The sequence below is a fragment of the Acinonyx jubatus genome, chromosome A1 (genome assembly GCF_027475565.1).
Source record: "Acinonyx jubatus isolate Ajub_Pintada_27869175 chromosome A1, VMU_Ajub_asm_v1.0, whole genome shotgun sequence".
In the NCBI taxonomy this organism is placed as follows: Eukaryota; Metazoa; Chordata; class Mammalia; order Carnivora; family Felidae; genus Acinonyx; species Acinonyx jubatus.
In genome coordinates, this window is record NC_069380.1 from 17,139,737 (window position 1) to 17,161,630 (window position 21,894).

At 40.1% G+C, this 21,894-nt stretch overlaps 1 protein-coding gene across 5 annotated transcripts in view; it reads left to right on the forward strand.

The window, feature by feature from the left end:
* FREM2 (FRAS1 related extracellular matrix 2) overlaps positions 1 to 21,894 on the forward strand; it is a 168,155-nt gene that overhangs the window by 139,779 nt on the left and 6,482 nt on the right. For 2 of the 5 annotated variants that reach the window (XM_027064727.2, XM_053214661.1), the window contains 9 exons: positions 2,005 to 2,136; positions 4,606 to 4,937; positions 13,568 to 13,760; positions 15,714 to 15,818; positions 17,235 to 17,362; positions 17,712 to 17,846; positions 18,878 to 19,004; positions 19,863 to 20,050; positions 20,259 to 20,405. In XM_027064727.2, the coding sequence (XP_026920528.2) occupies positions 2,005 to 2,136; positions 4,606 to 4,937; positions 13,568 to 13,760; positions 15,714 to 15,818; positions 17,235 to 17,362; positions 17,712 to 17,846; positions 18,878 to 19,004; positions 19,863 to 20,050; positions 20,259 to 20,405 (1,487 nt within the window). Of the gene's footprint in view, positions 1 to 1,978; positions 2,137 to 4,605; positions 4,938 to 13,567; positions 13,761 to 15,713; positions 15,819 to 17,234; positions 17,363 to 17,711; positions 17,847 to 18,877; positions 19,005 to 19,862; positions 20,051 to 20,258; positions 20,406 to 21,175; positions 21,853 to 21,894 lie in introns of those variants that run through there. The other 3 variants (XM_053214662.1, XM_053214654.1, XM_027064728.2) reach the window with 3 other exon arrangements.

Here is a 21,894-nt window from a genome sequence, read left to right on the forward strand (position 1 = left end):
AGAACAGGATGTAGCTGGAGACAACACTGAAAAGACAGGAACTCTACCTTATTAACTAATCTTGCACTCTGGAGAATAACTTTTAAGTTAGATTTTTTTTTTTTTTAAAGTTAGATTTTTAAAATAACAGTCTGGTGGGGCGCCTGGGTGGCTCAGTCAGTTGGATGACTGACTTTGGCTCAGGTCATGATCTCACAGCTTGTGGGTTCTAGCCCCACGTTGGGCTCTGTGCTGACAGCTTAGAGCCTGGAGCCTGTTTCGGATTCTGTGTCTCCCTCTCTCTCTGCCCCTCCCCAACTCGCACTCTGTTACTCTCAAAAATAAATAAACATTAAAAAAATTGAAAGTAACAGTTTGTTTATAAGATTTTATTCCTAAAACTTCCTTTGCATATAATGGTTCAGAAGTGTATTTGTTGCATAAAGAAATGTTATAGGTACCACCTCCCACAGTTAATACTCAGGATTGATATTTATTGATATCATATATAGTAAACATGCTCTTCTGTTAGAATTAAAATATAAGGTTTTTAAATTTTTTTAATGTTTTTATTTATTTTTGAGACAGAGAGAGAGACAGAGCATGAGCAAGTGAGGGGCAGAGAGAGAAGGAGACACAGAATCTAAAGCAGGCTCCAGGCTCTAAGCTGTCAGCACAGAGCCCGATACAGGGCTCAAATTCACCAGGAGATCATGACTTGAGCTGAAGTCGGACGCTTAACCGACTGAGCCACTCAGGCACCCCTAAAATATATGGTTTTTAAATTCCTCTAAAAACCAAACTGTTTTGTTAGTACCAGAAAGGAAAAAAAAAAAAAAAAATTAAACACTGCCTTGAAATGAGTCCCCCTCGGGGCGCCTGGGTGGCGCAGTCGGTTAAGCGTCCGACTTCAGCCAGGTCACGATCTCGCGGTCCGTGAGTTCGAGCCCCGTGTCGGGCTCTGGGCGGATGGCTCAGAGCCTGGAGCCTGTTTCTGATTCTGTGTCTCCCTCTCTCTCTGCCCCTCCCCCGTTCATGCTCTGTCTCTCTCTGTCCCCCAAAAAAATAAACGTTGAAAAAAAAAATGAGTCCCCCTCTTTATAAAATAGTCCAGATGTGGCAACTGCTTTGATTTTATTGCTATCTTAATAAATATTTGTCTGTTTCCTTTGTTTTGTACAAATAGAAAAGAGATGATATATTGCCTAATTGTCTTGAAATTACAACCCCACATCTTTGTCTGTTCCATGTTACGAAAATGAAAACATTACAATTCTTTTAAAGTAAACATTGGAGGAAGATTTTCATGTCAGCATTCTTGAGGATCACTGAGAGCTAGATAGATGTTAGAAAACAATCTTATATCGTCATGTGTTTCAGTACGTGTCTGCATATGTCAGTATCAGTATATTTTGTATCAGTATGTATATTATAAATTATAATTCATAATACACATACCATAAGAAGTTACATATATAGAGAAAACTCTACTGTATACATTTTGTTCCCTAATTTTAAGGAGACTTTAGGTTTTTTTGTTTTAAAGATGAGTGCATTTTTAGTTGCTTTGATTATCAATACCGATACTTTATGACTAGTCAGTAAGTAAGTATATTATTCTATGGTAAACATCCAATTCGTGTAATTAAACTGTAGTTATTTTTGCCTGTCGGCTTTCACATGTTATATTAAAATGACTTTGTAAATATGATTATAACCTAGAATGAATGCCCAGTGTATTAAACAGTTGAACAGTAAACAGAATAATTAAACATTGAACAGTAACGATTTTTTCTCAAACTTTATAAAACACCCAACATGTAAAGAAGTAGCCAGTAAACTGTCTGCTGTGATTGCTTCTCACACCAGTTTTTCGGCTTTTTTATAGCTCTTCTTAGCAATGCTTTGGTCCACAGAGAATTTTTAATTTTATTACTTAAAAAGTAAGGGTGCCTAGTTTAAAACCATTCTCTAGGTGTTGTCTGTTTTCTTCTTTTAGCATAAACATGTTCGTTTTTCCCTGAGGTCTTTGTCAGCCCCGAGTACCAGGGACGGTGGGAGCAGAACCATTCTCCGCCAAACTGCGCTACACGGGCCCCGAGGACCCAGAGTACACAAACCTTATCAAGCTCACTGTCACGATGCCACACGTAGACGGTAGGTGGCTTGGGTGAGCAAAGCCACGGGAGTGGTTTGGGCTCCTCCGTACCTGGTTCATGTCACTGAGTGGTCGAAATCACCAAGCAGACAATACATGTTCGTTGTGCAACTTGACCGTCGAGTCCTTCTGCTTCTTTCAAGTGTTTCTGCTTTCTCTCGATCCTGTTTTTTTTAAGTGTGACGATTTACGCATTCTTTAAAATGAAATAAATTTAACACATTGTCCAAACACGATGGAGCGAAACTTTGGTTAATGTGCTAGTTTTTATGAAATGGCACAACTATGTCCATCCTTAAAAACTCTTAATCTTAAACTTGGAATTCCGGTAAAGTATCTCGACATCTCATTGAGCCTTCAGTGTGTATTTGCTATTTCATAGCCGGAATTTTATAAATCCAATTTATAAATGGTGTTCATTTTCTCCAGATAAGAAAGTGTGGCCAGAATTTATGAGTCATTAACTTTATCCACACTGGGAACATTTTCCCAAGTACAGAAAATGTTTTCTTTCTTTTTTTTTTTAACGTTTATTTATTTTTGAGAAACAGAGACGGAACGTGAGTGGGGGAGGGGCAGAGAGAAAGGGAGACACAGAGTCCGAAGCAGGCTCCAGGCTCTGAGCTGTCAGCATAGAGCCCGACGCGGGGCTCGAACCCACAAACCGTGAGATCATGACCTGAGCTGAAGTTGGACGCTTACCCGACTGAGCCACCCAGGCGCCCCCAGAAAACATTTGCAAGTTCTATTCCCCTCAATGACTTTATACCTGAAATAAATTGTTAATATTAATTTCACCACTTGGTGTGTTAGTTATAGTTTAAGTAGCTAGGTGAGAGGAAACAACTGGTCAGTATTGGGAACGATAAGGTAGAATTTTTCTTTCTCAGAAAAAAAAAGACGTAAGTGTGTTTTTCCTGCTTATTACAAACCCAAATTTGTGTTGGTGGGAGATAGGTGGGCAAGAATGTGCACCTCTTTACTTTACAGCATAGTGAGGGGCCCACGTACGCCCAGCCCATCTCTAGGCTCATGTTGGAGATGTGACTCAAAGGTGCGAAGGGAAGGAGGGACCCAGCAGGGAAAAACAAGCTATAACAGTCCTAATAGAAAGGCTGGTCCCTCATGCTGCTCCCAGAACTGACTGTGCATTGTGTGCATTGGTCAATAGCCACAGCTCTTCCAGGAGCATGGTAGAAGCTGACCAGTTCTTTTGTGAGGCCAAGGGTCGCTCTAGAAGAATCTGAGAATGAGAGGTGGGTAAGGTTCCAGGAGAACACCTCTCTCATGGTCCTTTGCTGCGTTGTTTACACCGGGCTTCAACAAACTGTGGCCTCTGTGCTAAATCCAGCTTGCTGCCTCTTTTCAAACAACCTTGCAACCTAAGAATGGTTTTACATGTTTAAATGTTTGGAAAAAAACAAAAGAACAATATTTCATGGAGCGTGAAAATTACATGAAATTATAATCCATTGTTCATGATAAAGTCTTCTGTTAATGCTTTTACATGTCTCCCATGGCAGCCTCCCATCTACCATGGCAGCATCGAGCCGTTGTGACACAGACCTGATGGCCCACAAATTTTAAAATATTTACTATTTGACCCTTTATGGAAGAAGTTTGCCAGTCCTCGGCCTGTATTTTATAGGGGTAGTTTTAAACTACCCCTTGGTCTCAGAACATCCTTAAAAACTATTTAGGATCTCAAAGACTTCCTGTTTTTATGAGTTATGTCTGTAAATATGGCCTAGATTTAAAATTAAAATTAAGGAGTTATTTTCATTCAGTGAAAAATAAATCCATTGCATATTAGCATGAAAAACATACTTTTAACAAAAATAACTATAATTGGGGCACTTGCGTGGCTCGGTCGGTTGAGTGTCCGACTTCAGCTCAGGTCATGATCTCGCGGTGCATGAGTTTGGGCCCCGCGTCAGGCTCTGTGCTGACAACTCGGAGCCTGGAGCCTGTTTCAGATCCTGTGTCTCCCTCTCTCTCTGTTCCTCCCCTACTCATGCTCTGTCTCTCTGTCTCTCTCTCAAAAATAAAGATTAAAAGAAATAAAAACAAAAAAAACTATCATTTATAAATCAAAAAATTTATTGGTTTTCTTATACTTTTAAAATATATTTAATGTCTGGCTTAATGAAAGACAGCTGAATTCTTTTATCTACTTCTGCATTCAATCTGTGGCAATGTGTGATGACCTGTACCCTCTGAAGAAGTCCACGGTACACTAGTGAGAGAATAATGGTGGGAAAGTCAAATAATGCCTTAGAATCATTATGAGAATAGTTTTAGTATCACAGATCTCCTGAAAAATTCCAGGGGACATCTGGGACACCACATTGAGAGTAATCACTGCCATACCGTATTTTATAACACTTGTCTTCTGGAGGATGAAGAAACGACAAGTGTTCTAAGCCCTTTGCTGGTGACAATGGCATCATGATTACATTTTCTCGCAGGCATGCTCCCTGTGATCTCCACTAAAGAGCTTTCCAACTTCGAGCTCACCCTCAGTCCTGACGGCTCAAGAGTTGGAAACCACCAGTGCTCCAATCTTCTGGACTATACTGAAGTGAAGACCCACCATGGTTTCTTGACCGATGCTACAAAAAATCCAGAAATAATTGGAGAGACGCATCCTTACCAGTACAGCTCGTCTATCAGAGGTTCCAGTACCTTACGCTTCTATCGAAACCTGAACCTGGAGGCCTGCTTATGGGAGTTTGTTAGCTACTATGACATGTCAGAACTTCTGACTGACTGTGGAGGCACCATCGGGACGGATGGACAGGTATGGATTTTGAACATCTGAGCTTCGGTCACTGGAAAAGCCAGTTGGTTCTGTCCAAGTATACAGATTTGGACTAAAGCCCACCTCCAGGCTTCCATCTTGGTGGTAGTTCATTAGGCACAAGAGGCACTGGCATGACTGGTGTGAAAATTCATGTCTGCTTCTGGAATCATTATCATTGTCTTTGTATCAAAGGGTCACTGTATAATTATTGCCATAAAGTCCAAATCTCTTCTGATATTATAAAATCCCAAGTACTAATTTCTTTTCAAAGCATACATTATCATTTATTGTGTATACATACAGATGTCTGTAATGTATCATAAACCATCTAAGATGAGGATTTTCAATCCTCTGGTGAGTTCAGTTTTTCTTCTTCCTTATTTTCTTCCTGCACCTTCTATCTTTCTGTCCTTTATCCTGTCTTCTCCTGCCTAGTTTTCAAATCCCCTTTGCCTCCCAGTCTGCTTCATTTCTCCATCACTAGCATAGTCAAAAGCATTTGTACTACAGTCTTATTGTTATTCCTCCTCTGTGTTTATTGACTCCCCTTCATACTACGCAGACATTTACACATAAAATACACAACACACACACACACACACACACACACACACACACACACACAAAATCCCTACCCTCATCATCATGAACAAAGTTGTTGTCAAAATGATAAAGAAGCAAGATCTCCGTTGGCAGTTATGATAGAGAATCTAAAATATGTTGAATGTAGTTTAGAAGTGTAATGAGTGTTTGAACTAAAAGCCATGCTCTGTCCTACCTGGACTAAACAAAGAGTTTATATAAGCAGGCTTACACATTAAAGTGTTGAATGGTACCCCGTATGTATCATGTCTTTCAAGACTTCGCCAGGGTGAGGCCGGATTTTGACCGATCTATATCCCTGTGGTGTTAAAGTATAAAACATGTAGTAGCATTAGAAATGTGAATGACAACAGAGTATCAGTTTAACCTGAGGCGAAGCTGTGAAACCTGACACATTCAGCTAGTGTTGATGTGGAATGGGCAGCCATTGATTACATCTGGGGACTACTGGACTCCCAGGTAATGAGACGTTATCTCCATCTCCTCTAAAAGCAGCAAAATATTCAGAAACTTGCAAGGATTAGTAAAAATTCACGAAACACCAACAGGAAGACAGTACGGAATGCTGGAAAGAGCATGGATATCAGAAACTAGCACATGTAGACCTAAATTTGGCTCTGAGGTTTTCTAGCTTTGTGTCCCTGGGTGAGTTACTTAAGCCCTCGGAAGTGTTACCTCTTCAGGTCCCTCTTCCCCAGTGTATCTTTGCCACCAGAAAGAAACATGAAAGAAAAAAGTCTTCCCCCAGAATAAAAATCAAGGCTCATATTAACAAATCTACGTCAGCCTTTTCCTTTATAGGTCAAATATCCCTGGTTCCTTCAGCTGGGACTCACAGAACTTGTTTCCAATCCGTTATTCAATCATTCCGGTTTTCTTTCTCATTGCTCTTCTCTCAGGATCTTGCATAAGTCACAGGATCTATCAGCATAGACAAAATTAGATATATAATAGGATTACATTTTAGTTCCAGTTCTTTGTTATCATTCACTCAGTACCATGGAGCTTTTCTATGGATCTCACCTAGGCTATAGTTTATTTTCACCCTCAAGAATGTTTTCCATCTTTTCTGCAAAGTGGCAGCATTTTTTGATCCTTTATATCTGCAACCCAGACAGCCTTCTCTAGTGAAAACCTTGCACTTGCCCGCTGAAGTCCTATCCTATTACATCTCTCCACTTCTTCAGTGTCTCAAGGGCATTATTTTTTTTTAATATTTATTTATTTTAGAGAGAGAGCACAAGCAGGGGAGGGGCAGAGAGAGGGAGACACAGAATCCAAAGTAGGCTCCAGACTCTGGCTGTCAGCACAAAACCCAACGCAGAACTGTGAGATCATGACCTGAAGTCATACGCTTCGCCCCAAGGCCATTTTGAATGCAAATTCTGTCCCTCTAATGTGTTCATGTCTCTAGCCAAATCTTACCATAAAATGCTTAGCTAAATTGACTACACTTTGCTGTGTGTGTGTGTGTGTGTGTGTGTGTGTGTGTGTGTGTGTTTAAATCACAGTTCCTCTATTTAATTTTTTAACTTCAGTGCTTTTTCCTTCCTATCACCACTGCCAGGCAGAAAAGTCACTGCCCTGCTTCTGTAGTTCAGCTGTCAGTGGTTCTGCTCCGTTAGGTGAAAGCTAGCAACCGGAGGCTGATGTTAAGATTTACCTGCCTGCAAGGCTTCTGGTACCTAACACTAGGAATAGAAGAATTATCTCATCCAATTCTTAACTGGTTTGCATTACCTTCCTAAGATGCCCAGATGCGTACAGGAGTTTCTTCTTAGAAGCTTTGTTTTTGTTTTTTTGCTTTAGAATTGTTGAAAATAAATCTAAAAGTATCACCATCACAATCAACATAAATAGAGATGACCAGATTCAGTATAAATCACTGAAATTTCAGGATCTTGTTATAAAATTTTAAAAGCCTCAGTATAAACTAAACATTAATACAATCTAATAAGACACGTTGATCACTTTCTTAGAGTGGAGCTCAGAGATGTTCATCTCCATTTCCCCTACTTTCTTCCTTAGGCTTAAACTTTTACTTCTCCCCACCTCCCCCCAACACACACATTACTTAAATATAGGTGAGGAAGAGGAAAATATAAAGTAGAAGAAATATAGTAGCTCTTTGAGATATTTCCCTAATTTTCCCCATTACTTTTGAGTTCTGGAGAAAAAGAGAAAATACCTAATGATTGTACTAACAATAACAATAATGATAATAATAGCAATAGCTAACAATTATTTAATGTCTACTCTGTGCCCGCCATTCTTCTAAATACATATTTCCACAAATTCTGTCCTCACATTATGAAACAAATATGAATTTTTCCCCCTTATTAGAGATAAGAAGGCTGAAGCAAAGAGAATTCAAATAATGGCCCAAATTCAATTCGCTTGTAAACCTGTGCGGTTAACCACATCATGATTCTTATCTGGACATTTAATTGAGTGAATTAAATGCCACTTGATTGGGTGAATGACAGGAATGGATGTGGTCCCAGATATAATTGCAAGAAAGGCAAATGTACTTCTCTGTGCTTGGGACCAAAATGCTGCCCAACCGTGGTCATGAGAATGCATGCCAGTTATGTCTATGCCCCCTGCTGATAAAGTTATACAAATCCAAAACTTAGCTCACAACTGTGAGATCATGACCTGAGCCAAAATCAAGAGTTGGATGCTTAACTGCCTAAGCCACCTAGGCACCCCTCTAAAATTATATTTAATGAGATATTTTACTTTTTTTTTGCTACTGTCTTTGAAGTCTGGTGTGTATTTTGCATGCACAACACATCTCAATTCTGACTAGACTCATTTTGAATGGTCAATAGCCACACATGGCTAGTGGTTACCATATGGGGAAGCACTGATTAAACTATTTACCCAAGGTCTTTTTTTTCATTTTTAAAGTTTATTCATTTATTTTTGAGAGAGATAGAGACAGTGTGAGTGGAGGAGGGGGAGAGAGAGAGAGAGAGAGAGAGAGAGAGAGAGAGAGAGAGAATCCCAAGCAGGCTCCACACCATCAGCACAGAGCCCAATGTGGGGCTCAAACTCACAAAACCATGAGATCATGACCTGAGCCAAAACCAAGAGTCTGAAACTTGACTAACTAAGCCACCCGGGCTCCCCTACCCAAGGTCTTTTAATTAAACCACACAGGTTGAAAACAATGATCATTTAAAAGTATTTTACAATCTTGTATCTACCCACCTTTATGTGGGATATGTGGTTTGTGCTTATTTCAAAGATTAAAAATTGAAGTAGAATTGTTAGAATGTTATCTGACTACCACTAGTATGGATTTCCCACGGATTGAAATTTCTTTCTATTGCTCCTTTTGTTACCAGAAATATGTCTACATCATCAAGATGGTGGTGTTTGTGAATGTGTAAAGAAGGCTCATCGATGTCAATAGCTTAAAGTCTCAATAAAACATGTACTTAGCTACCCAGGGGAGATCATTGTTTTAACAAGTTAGAATCTTTAGCCAAGGGATTAGTAGTATTAGCAGTCTACACATCCAGGAACACTTGGAAGAAAGAGGCCTAGGCTTGTGTCCACATACAAGACTTTCTGAAGTCTTATGAGATCAGAGATGCATAAGGGAGACCCTGGAATGAGGTAGGGTCAATACTGGTCCACAGATTCCTTAGTATTTAGGATAACTTTATGGGATATTTACAATGATAGAATTAGAAATTAACTAAATGACCAATAATAGAATAGTTATGATTACCCACAAGGTAAAAATATTATATAGCCATCAAAAGTCATGTATCTGAAGAATTTTCCTTGTCATGAGAAAATGCTAACAACATTAAGTTAAAAAGCAATATACAAGGTAGTATAAGTGATACTACATTGCTACTATTAAAAATGTGTGTGTATATTGGAGAGAACTAGAAAATTTGGCTGTGCACAATGATAACAGACTAATGAACAAGATTTTTCTTTTTAGATGCTTTTAGTTTCCCAGCTTTCTACAGAACTAACATTACTCTCACTTAAAAAAACCCAAAGAAACCATGAGGTGCCTGGGTGGCTCACATGGTTAAGCATCCAACTCTTGGTTTTGATTCAGGTCATGATCTCATGGTCATTGAGATCGAGCCCCGTGTTGGGCTCTGTACTGACAGCGTGAGCCTGCTTGGAATTCTCTCTCTCCCTCTGCCTCTCCCCACTGCCCCCCTGCCATGTACACACACATACTCCCTATCTTAAATAAATAAATAAATAAATAAATAAATAAATAAATAAATAAAATTTTATTGACTACATATTAAAATGTAATATATTTGATATACTGGAGTAAGTAAGCTATTCTTAAAGTTAGTTTAGCATGTTTCTCTTTACTTTTTTTCTTAATGTTTACTTTTGAGAGAGAGAGAGAGTGTGAGCAGGGGAGGGGCAGAGAGAGTGGGAGACACGGAATCCGAAGCAGGCTCCAGGCTCTGAGCTGTCAGTTCAGAGCCCTATGTGGGGCTTGAATTCATGAACCACGAGATCATGACCTGGGCCAAAGTCGGATGTTTAACCCACTGGGCCACCCAGGTGCCCCTCCCTTTACTTTTTGAAGTATGGCTACTAGAAAATTTTAAATTACATGTGTGGCTCACATTATATTTTTATTTAATAGTGCTGGTCTGGATACTTGAATGTTCGTGCTGATTGTGCTGAATAATCTTGGGCAAGCCAATTGACTTCTTCATGGCTTAATTTCAACACATGTAGAATATAGTCTTGCTTGAGTAAAAGGGGCAGAAGAACAAAGTAAATCTAGATAGGTTTTATTAATACAATATATACTGCCAACTTCTTTTTTTTTTTTTTTACGTTTATTTATTTTTGAGACAGAGACAGAGCATGAACGGGGGAGGGGCAGAGAGAGAGGGAGACACAGAACCTGAAACAGGCTCCGGGCTCCGAACTGTCAGCACAGAGCCCGATGCAGGGCTCGAACTCACGGACTGCAAGATCATGACGTGAGCCGAAGTCGGTCGCCCAACCGACTGAGCCACCCAGGCGCCCCTATACTGCCAACTTCTATAAGAAGCAGTGCGTATATATACTGCCTACTTTAATAAGGTAATATGTAAGTTGGATGGCTTAAGCTGTATGCCCCAATAAGTGAAGATTTTTTTTTATTTAAGTTTGTTTATTTAATTTTTTGTTTGAGAGAGAGAGTGTGTGCACACAGGGGAGAGGCAGAGAGAAAAAGAGAGAGAATCCCAAGCATGCTCTGTGCCATCAGTGCAGAGCCCAATATGGGTCTCGAACCCACCACAAACCATGAGATCATGACTTGAGCTGAAATCAAGAGTCAGGTGTTTGACCGACTGAGTCACCCAGGCACCCCCCCAGATAAGTGAACAATTAAATCTACTGTGATTTACCTCAACTCTAGTTCCCACCTTAGACAGCATTCTGAGTATAATTTTTCTTTTAGAGTATTCATCTTCTTTCCTGTTATTTCCCTCTCCTACCCATCTGACATGGCCCAGCAGAAATTCCTTTGTCCCTTCAGCTGACAATACCTCCCCAAATATATACTTGCTGCCCATTATTAGCCACTTAGTAGTGGTAGTGGAAATTGATATCAGTGTTACCTTTTCCAGAGAATTTGCATTTTATATTTTCCCTTCAAATATGGAAGTTAAAGTATCATTTCATTTTGTTGAAAAAACTCAAAACATCCAGAAGGACCCATAAACTCCTATGTCATGTCACAGTTGCTTGAAGAGCATGTACCACATGTATTTCTTCTAATATAAATAAACACCTTAAAAAGCCCTGTCATACAGGCAGAAAGAAAACTAAGTACTCATTAAGATGACGTCCAGAAGTTAAATTGACCCCATTGCATTCTTCAGTTTTTCTGGAATGAACAGGAGGTGACGTGGGTGATTGACATTGTTCCATTGGCTACACTTACTCCAGACAGCGGTTCTAAGCAGACACAGAAGACCTGGCCGTGATGAGCAAGAAAAGGCAGTCAGATGCTGATTCCATGTCCAGAAATGGCCAAACTCTTAAGTTACCACAAGAACCAATCAAAGAAAATAGAATTAGAGAGCTTTGTGCCAAGTAACTTATTCGTAGGAAGTGAATGCTAGTAGTTCTCTCCAAGATAGTAACATTTGATACATAACATTGGCAAAAATGATTAGCACCTAGAAATTTTAATTGGAAACTCATGCCTAAAGCCTAATTTTTAAAAGTTTATTAAAATCACAGGATGAAATATTAATCTTAATTTCCAGGGGAATATACATTGACTTAATCACTCTCCTTTACACTGAGTATTAAAATTGCACTACAAGATCCAGTTCTCATTAACTGCAATGATATCGACACTTCACAAAAATAATCTCAAAGGACTTTGGTTGCAAGGCCCCCCTTCTGCAGGCCGGGCTAGCAGATGATGGGGAATGCTAGCCACTACACAGCTAGGAATCAAATCATTTGCTTGGATGATGGTTTCCTTTTTAAATATTTTTGCTGGCAATTCACATCATCATTTTTGTGATTTAAGGAGTTTATTTTTTAGTCTATGATAAAGTGATAAATTACGGCTCTCATGATTCATATTATTCACCAACACATGTCTATGATCCCTGTTGCCATTCATTGTGGAAGGAGAATTAGAGTGGTATCAGAAAGCCCAGCTGGAACTTCTCAAGAGTATGATCTGACTTAAGTCTGTTTCCTCTTGTGTAGAAGAGGATATTTGCCCAGCTATTCTGCAAAGCTGTTTTGAGACTGAAGTATGATAACGTTGGTTAGGTGATCTTAGGACCGCCCTCAGCTTTGTTTGGAATGTGATGAGGTGTGTAGTAATGGCAGGGGCCACTGAGGAGGCTTAAACAATTCTGTGAGAAATGTATTTCTTTGAGCCTTAACTTTCCTCTCTCTCTTTTTCTATGCATCATCTATCGATCCATCCATCCAATGACTCATCCATCCATCCATCCATCCAAGCATCTATCCATCCAACCATCCACACATACATATAAATATAATTATGAGGGAGATTAAAAGTATTAAATGGCTTTTATTGTGAACCTAGCGGCTCAATAAATATTAGTTTATCCTATATTAGTCCTAGCCCACCTGCAAAATACCTGAAGAAGGAAAGTGTAAAATTGCAAGCAGTTCACTTCATTTCAACCAATTATTTTTGAGACATATTAAGTGTTACATGTCATTACTAAACATATTTGCTTCTAGGTGTTTCCTGCTTTATTTTATCTTCCTTTATGTAGTAATTTAATAGTATCTTACAGCAGTATTATTCATAATAACTCAAAACAGGAAGTAACCTAGATGACCGTCAACTGATGAACAGCTAAATATGTGTGGCTTATGCGTAAAATGGTAGGCTCTTCAGAAATAAAAGTATTGACATGTGCAGCAACATGGATGCACCTTGGAAACATAAGTGAAAGAAACCTGTCACAAAAGACCGCATGTTGTTATGATTCCATTTATATGAAAAGTCCAGGATTGACAAATACATAGAGACAGAAAATAGGGCTAGTGGCTGCCAGAGGTTTGGAGGAGGAGGGAATAAAAGAATGACTTCTAATGGGTTTGGGAATTCCCTTTGGAGGTGATGAAAATGTCCTAAAATTGACTGTGTTGAAAATTCCACCTCTCCCTGAATATATTAAATACTGTGGGTTTGTCCACTCTAATAGGTGAATTACATGGTGTGTGTACTGTATCTTAATAAAGCTGTTACAAAACAGAAAAGACTGTGCAGGCATAATATGCTCAAAACAATGGAATTCACCTTCAAGATTTCTGCCACATATCCTTTGTTGCAAAGGAAGGTACTGTAGTAACAACGATGTAATTGCTCCATAATTAAGTGAGGAGACAGTAGTGTAAATGTTGTCACTTCCTTTCTTCAGTGGCTACTAAAAATCTTTAGCTGAGTGGAGACAACAGCTTGTACAAAATTAGACTCCTCTAATTAACCCTGAATCATGTTGATAGGTACAATTTTATTGTTTCAGGTCCTAAATCTAGTACAGTCCTATGTGACCCTTCGAGTGCCTCTGTATGTTTCCTACGTGCTCCATTCTCCTGTTGGGGTAGGAGGCTGGCAACATTTTGACTTGAAGTCAGAGCTCCGTCTGACTTTTGTGTATGACACTGCCATCTTGTGGAATGATGGAATCGGCAGCCCACCAGAAGCGGAACTCCAAGGTGGGTTAATAATTTGGAAAACTTGTTTTCTTACCCATTTGAATTACTTAAGAGGAATTTTTACTCTAGCTTAAACTAATGGAAGTGACCTTCAATTACTTTATATTAAATATTTTAAGATTATTTCGTCATGGAAAAACTAAATCGTATCAATCCTCCAAATTTTGCATAATATGTGCCTGCTAAATATAACATATATATTTCATGGATATTTAATCCTTACAGTTCATTTTACAGTCAACATGTTTCCTAGATTCTAGAAAATGCATAGAGGAAGTTCCAGTTGAACATAAGAAATGGCACCTCTTGGCTCAGGGAGTGCCTGGGTGGCTCAGTTGTTTACGTGTCTGAGTCTTGATCTCAACTCAGGTCTTGATCTCAGGGTTGTAAGTTCAAGCCCTTTTTGGGCTCCATGTGGGGCATGAGAAAGAAAAGAAAGAAAGAAAGAAAGAAAGAAAGAAAGAAAGAAAGAGAAAGAAAGAAAGAAAAGAAAGAAAGAAAGGAAGAAAGAAAGAAAGAAAGAAAAGAAAGAAAGAAAAGAAAGATGGAGGGAGGAAGAGAGGGGAAGGAAGGAAGGAAGGGAGGGAGGGAGGAAGGGAGGAAGGGAGGAAGGAGAGATATCTTGGATCCTCGTTCTGGCTCCACAACTAACTAGCTGTGTGATCTTGAACATACTCCTTAACCTTTGTGGCACTCAGTTTCTTCTGAAAGATAAGCTAGACCTCCAGTATTCTTTTTATTTTAAAATTCTATTATTCTATGATATTTTAGCTGAATGTTTTGGAACAGTGTAGTAAGTACAACTACCTCCTGAGCCCATAAGCATCTGCAAATCTTTCTTTCAGTCTCCACGTCAGAAGTATAATTCAAAGTCCACAAGCATAAAGCTAATTATCTATTAGTAGGATGAGTACTGTTGCTTTTCAGGCCCATGCTGCTATTCTGGTTCCATGCCTATCTGAGCATCATGCCTGCATTACTTACTATGAGCCAGGAGGAAAATACTATTGACAGAGCATCAAAATTTGCTATCTTAAGCACAGTAAAATCGCCTTAAAGCTATGTGATAGGTAATATGTGCACCCTGAGTGGTCATTCCAGGTTATTTTACATTTTCATGTTTTAATTCTGTATTTTGCCTTAGAAAATGTATATTTAAGTAAATTTTAATGTGGATCCATGCAAGGGTTCTCAAGTATTACATGAGGATCTCATGTTTCCTTCTTCCCTTTTAGAAAAAAAATTTTTAATGTTTTTATTTTATCTTTGAGAGAGAGAGACAGCGTGAGCCAGGGAGGGGCAGAGAGAGGAGACACAGAATCTGAAGTAGGCTCCAGGTTTCTGAGCTGTCGGCACAGAGCCTGATGCGGGCCTCGAACTCAAGGGCCATGAGATCATGACCTAAGCCGAAGTCTCAGTATCTGGAACAAACGACCTCAACCGACTGAGCCACCCAGGAGTTTCCTTCTTCTATCTGGAACCAACTTTGGTCACACTGCTAACAGTCTTGGAAAAGCTCCAGAGTTTTTATTAAGCCCATAAAATTCGGAATCATTCTGGAGAACACAAACCCACTTCTGTGTCCAAATCTTCAACATTTCACAATTTTACTGTGTCCCTCAATTTACAGCTTCATTTATGTAATAACTAATGCTTTTGGGGGGGGGGGGAATGTTGGTCTATTATAATCAATCTGTATATTTCATAGTGACCTCTCTCAACGTTCCCTGATTCTATTTTGCCTCCCTTCTAGACATCTTTTCTTGTCAGAAAACAAAACAAAACAAAACAAAATACTTTTGCATCTCTTATCACTCAGAATTCTTCCGATAGCACCCCTTGGCTAGAATGTTTAAAGATGAGACCGTTCTGACTTCAAATTTGGAAGAAATCCTGCCCATCAGAAGTCCCAGGTCACCCATATTTCCATTCTTGCGCACTCTCCCCATGTAGGTTCTCTCTATCCCACTAGCATGCGCATTGGCGAAGAGGGGCGCTTGGTCGTGAACTTCAAGACGGAGGCTCAGTTCCACGGCTTGTTTGTACTCTCCCATCCGGGTAAGCCCTGTAATCCACTAACAGGCATGCCCTAGACAGCAGGATACAGATTTCCCACACCCACAAGTGCCGTGTTTCAGCATGCTTCCGCGGGAGGTCTGAAACCCTACTTTCAAATGAATTATCACTGTGACTTACCTGCAGGGTGCCTGAGAATTGCTCAGCTCCCTCTCATCAGCTACATAGTCATCATTATGTACGTAGATTTTTGGAGAAAACGCAAAAGGGTTAAAGTAAATTTAAAAGAAAATTCTGAGTTCATTTTTGGTGGAGTCTGCCTTGGATAAAGAGCCTAGCAACAACAATCCCCTTCTCTGCTTCAATTCTGTTGTATGAGAAGTGGAATTTTAGGTCGTTTGTTCGGCGAGCCCTTCTCCGTTCACAATTATTTTCTAGACACTGTAAGAAACCTTTGTAACAGAGGCAGAAGTGGCACTTCAGTGTGATACTTACATTTCAGACATGGTAACTAATTATCTTTAATAAGGATTGGCTATGTCATTTTACTAACTGTGACAGCAGATTGTGGTTTGAATACCAACGAGGAGGCAGTCACTGAAATCTTATGTCCAGGCCTTTTTTTTTTTTTTTTTTTTTATAAAGGACATTTCATTAGACATCTTTTTTTATTTGATTCTCCATATCACTAAATTGGTTTTGCGTATTGTCCCTTTGACAACTGTTGTCAGATTGGAAGGGGAAAATAGTTCACTTACTGTCTTCTCCTTCCTTCCTTTTTCTGGGTTTGAGCTCTAAACAAAGGAGAGAATAGGGCTGAAATTCAGAAGAGAAAGAGGGTTCATTGTAGTTTTATGAGACTGAGCCGCAAGAAAAACAGACCCAAAAAGGCTCATTTTGCTTTATTATAATTGACAGTTCTGGAAAATAAAATTTCTTGGTCTTTACAGGTCCCTTCCACATGTCTACCTTTCTAATAAACTGAATCTTTGTTTAGACACAATTACAGACAATCTAAGTAAAATTAGATTCCACTTATAAATTGGGTTTTCCCGGCTGTGTGGATGCTAATAGACGAAAACTCAGCTCATAGCCCCGGTGCACAATAAATGCATTCACATCAGCTTTTATTGCCCTGCTGCCTCTCCCTGGAAAGTAGCCCTGAACTGTTGGAGCACAATTATCTGCACAAGTATCTCTTGATAGAATTATAAAGTGGAAAAAGGCACTGAATTAGGAATCAGAGGGCACACATCCCAGCTGTGTGATCTTGGGAGAGTCACCATAATCAGTCTCAGCCCGGTTTCTCGGGGACAAAATGAGGACAATTATACCAACACTGTGACTTTGAAAGTTTGGTGTTAAAAGCAAGCAATGTACGATAAGTTACTTTGAAAACTCTAATGTGTTATGTACTCTTTTAACTACTATACCATTATTATAATGGCACTTTTCTAGCATCCTTCACGAGCTCAATGATCATGTCGGCTGACCATCCAGGCCTGACCTTTTCCCTGCGCCTCATAAGGAGTGAACCCACCTATAACCAGCCAGTACAGCAATGGAGCTTTGTCTCTGACTTTGCCGTAAGTGACTCAGGCTCTTACTTAAGTTTGCTTTTCTGCTGCCTTTGATTACACCTCAGATTCTTTTTTTTTTTTTTTAATGTAGTTTATTGTCAAGTTGGCTAACATACAGTGTGTACAGCGTGCTCTTGGTTTGGGGGGTAGATTCCCATGGTCTGTCGCTTCCATACAATACCCAATGCTCATCCCAACGAGTGCCTTCCTCAATGCCCGTCACCCATTTTCCCCTCTCCCCCGCACCACCCCCCCATCAACCCTGTTTGTTCTCTGTATTTAAGAATCTCATATGGTTGGCCTCCACCTCAGATTTTTACATGAAGAACATAAACGTCCTCTCTTCTCCTCAAAGGTGCGTGACTATTCGGGGACCTACACCGTAAAGCTGCTGCCATGCACCATTCCATCGAATCAAGAGTACCGCCTGCCAGTCACCTGCAACCCCAGAGAGCCTGTCACCTTTGACCTTGACATACGGTTCCAACAGGTGTGCCTTTTGGAGTTATTTTCCCCTGACTTACAGAATCCCATTTTATTAAGGTCATGGTCTTCTCAGTAAAAATAAATAAATAAATTCACCCAATGACTTTAATTCTCACATGCTGAGAAAAAAGGAAGTCAGACAAGAAGGAAGCAAGAAAGGAAGGAAAGAGGAAAGAACTGCCCTTTATCTGGCATTGGTTCAGGATATGCAACTCAGAGTTGAAGAGTATGCAAGGGTTGGGGCACCTGGGTGGCTCAGTCGGTTGAGCGTCCGACTTCAGCTCAGGTCATGATTTCACCGTTTGTGAGTTCAAGACCCACTTCAGGCTCTGGACTGACAGATTGGGGTCTGCTTCTAATTCTCTGTCTCCCTCTCTCTCTGCCCGTCCCCCGCTCGCACAAGCTTTCCCTCTCCCTCTCTCTCTCTCTCTTTCTCTCTCTCTTTCAAAAATAAATAAACATTAAAATTTTTTAAAAAGTATAGAAGGGGTTTTTTTTGTTTGTTTTTTGTTTTTGTTTTTCTTATGTGATCTTGTCTCCTCCTGGAGTTTGCTGCCTTGAGGTCTGAGAATTTTCCCAAGAGTTCTTCTGCACTTCTTTATCTTATTCTTGATCTTCAAGGAAAGTAAATATCCTATAGTTCATGCCACCTCAAAGGCCCTAACTGCCATTATATATTAAAAGACAGGTGATGGCACTTTTTGTCCAAGAACTTCTATTAAGAGCTGGCCTTCCACTGACCTTGATATACCCTGTTACACCAATGGAAAAGAACTCAAGCAGTGCTATTTAGTCCCAGCCAAAAAATTTCACTTCACCAGGTCTGCCTTCTCAAGAAAGACAGAGCCAGTGTTATAATTACCTTCATTAGTTTGGTTGGGTGTGAAAATCGCAGTGCAGGCTTTAGGACTCCGCAGGTCCACGTACACAGCTGTGTGCGTGCGTGTGTGTGTGTGTGTGTGTGTGTGAATAATGTATTTATGCACCACCAGAACAATCAACAACACGTAAAAGGGCTTTTACGCTTGGTTTCAGGTCAGCGACCCGGTAGCAGCTGAGTTTAGCTTGAACACCCAAATGTACCTACTCTCCAAGAAGAGTCTCTGGTTGTCTGATGGATCCATGGGATTTGGGCAAGAGAGTGATGTCGCCTTTGCAGAAGGTATCATTTCACAAGGGGGACACCTGCTCTGTTTGCCATTGCATCTGTTGGGCTTTGCTCTCTTGGGATCATGTTTGAGAGGGGAAATTGTAACCCCTGCTATTGTTATGAGAACATCACTGGGTCTTTGCCACTCTGACAGGGATGGGGTAGGGCCACTGAAATTGTATGTATGTTATTGGATGGTTTTTCTTCTGGGGAAATAAAAAATTTATTTCTATGTCCCTTACCTAAGTGACTTTTGGAACAAATCTAGGTTTGTTTTCTTCAGTCTTTTCTCAAGGTGCATAGACTCAAATCCTACAGCTACTTGAGATTATAAATGCCTCATGGGCAAGGGTTATGGCTGCCTTGTTCAGTGATGTCTTTCTAACACCTAGCAAAATGCCTAACATGCATGGCAGGAGTTTAGTACTAGCTGTGAAAAAGATGATTGAATACCAGGGAATTTCCCTAAACTCTCTTTCAAAATCAAATAAAGCTAACCCAGCTTTTTATCGATATTCCTTTTTTATAGACTTTATTAGTCTGCGTCTTGGCAAGTAATTTGTTTATCTAAAGCAGGCTTTAGCCACAGTGGAATATTATGAATATTAAACCATAGGCCAAGCCTGGAGGTTCTTCCTGCTACCGGTCGAGCACGGGAGGGTCAATAAATCTTCAGTCACATGTAGTCAGTTCTCAAAGTGGTGTTAGCCTGGGAGCGTGTGAGATCCTGAAGGTCTTCCAATATTCGATGCCAGATTAGGAAAAGAAGGAAATACCCTCTGGTGGCATTCCTGTCACAAATTATTTGCAGTGTCACATAGACACATTTTACCATGTAACAGAAATAACATTGCCGCGTCTCTGTTTCAGGTGATATAATTTATGGTCGAGTCATGGTAGATCCTGTCCAGAATCTAGGTGATTCCTTTTACTGCAGCATTGAGAAGGTGTTCCTGTGCACTGGAGCTGATGGCTATGTTCCCAAATATAGTCCCACGAATGCAGAATATGGCTGCTTAGCTGATTCTCCTTCGCTCCTGTATAGATTTAAAATTGTGGTAAGTGCTTTGACCCAAACAATGAACTAGGTAGACACTCAAAGTCAAGTGTTTTTGCCTGATGTTTAAAAACAATAGCATCTTTTCAAATGAAACCAAATGGTGACATTTTATACTTATACTTGCACAAAACTAAACGAAAGAAACACTCTGTACTTGCAAAAGTTGTCATTAGCTACAGCACTCCTCATTCTCTTGTTGCTTAAAGGACAAAGCTCAGCCAGAGACACAAGCCACCAGTTTTGGAAATGTCCTGTTTAATGCCAGACTAGCAGTGGATGACCCTGAAGCTGTTCTCTTAGTGAATCAGCCTGGATCCGATGGGTTTAAAGTCGACTCAACAGCACTCTTTCAGGTGGGCCAGTAACAAGCCACTTACAACAGTTCCACGAGGACATTCAGGTTACTTAATATCAGAATGCCCCAGATGTCTTCTATTAAATGGCAGTGACAGTAATGTTGCAGAAGTCATAGCAACATTGAATAAGGTAAGGTAGGTAAGCCCCACAGGACCATATTGAGCACATGGTGGGCATTCTGTAAACTCTCATTGTTATTTTTATTAATGCCTCAACATTACTTTAGGTCCCTGTGTAAAGAAGACCCTCATTCAGCCCAGAATATAAATCTAAGTCTGATGGTTGGGAACTCTGCTTTTCTTCTTCAAAACTTCCTTCCTGTCGACTTTCCATGACCATCTTTATTAGAGTGATCTTGTATGAAACGCTGGATTCCAAAAAACAAGTGGGCGCTGCTCATAAATCTCCACTCCCAAAGACTTTATAAACTAGGACAGGATGTCCTAACCTAGAGGTAGATGGTAAAGAGACCCACATGACTGTAACACTGAGCAGACAATTGAGAAAAATTCAGAGATGTGTTCCCACTGTGAATCCTTGGGGGATCAAGTATACCTTTTAGGAAATTTACTGAAAATTGTCCAGACAGGATGGGCTGCAGAAACACATTATCTTTATTCAACCCTAAAGGAAGAATCTTAAGGAAGTATATTTGTTGTTCTGAGTACTTTTTTAAAATTATTTTTACTGTTAACACTCAAAGCATTTGACCCTTCTAAATCCTGAAAGTTTCAAAAAACCATCAGAAAATCCCTTCTTTTCACAGGCCCTGGAAAAGCAGAAAAACTGACCTCTTCTACAGTCTTGTGTGTAAATATGCAGCAAGACAAATCGGACACGAGTCCTGAGGGTCAGAAGGTCTGAGTTCTAGTCCTGCCTCTGCCACTAACTAGTTGAGGGACACGAGCAAGTTACTGCTGTGCATTCTTGTTTACTCATTGTTGAGATGAATAAGTTAAGCTGTGTGATATTTAAAGCTCTTTACAGCTCTGACGTTCAATGGCTACAAGTCACAGATGACCAAATACTTACCGGCGCACCCTCCCTCAAGAGTTGCACAAAATATTTGAGAGTGCTCTACACAAAGCCTTGTACGTACTATACGTGCAAAAATAGTAGATTCCAGGGCACCTGGGTGGCTCAGTCAGATAAGCATCCGACTTCAGCTCAGGTCATGATCTCACAGTTCGTGGGTTCAAGCCCCACGTCGGGCTCTGTGCTGACAGCTCAGAGCCTGGAGACTGCTTGGGATTCTATGCCTCCCTCCCTCTCTCTCTGTCCCTCCCCTGCTCGCATTCATCAGATCTCTCTCTCTCTCTCTCTCAAGAATAAATAAACATTAAAAAAATTTTTTTGAAAGAGTAGATTCCTTTTGCAGACTAAAGTCTATTATCAGTTACTGTCTGTGCCATTAACTTCTCTTGCAAAAGTCATGCAGTAGGTTGGTATGGTATTTAATTTTCTAACAAACAGAGCTGTGTTTTC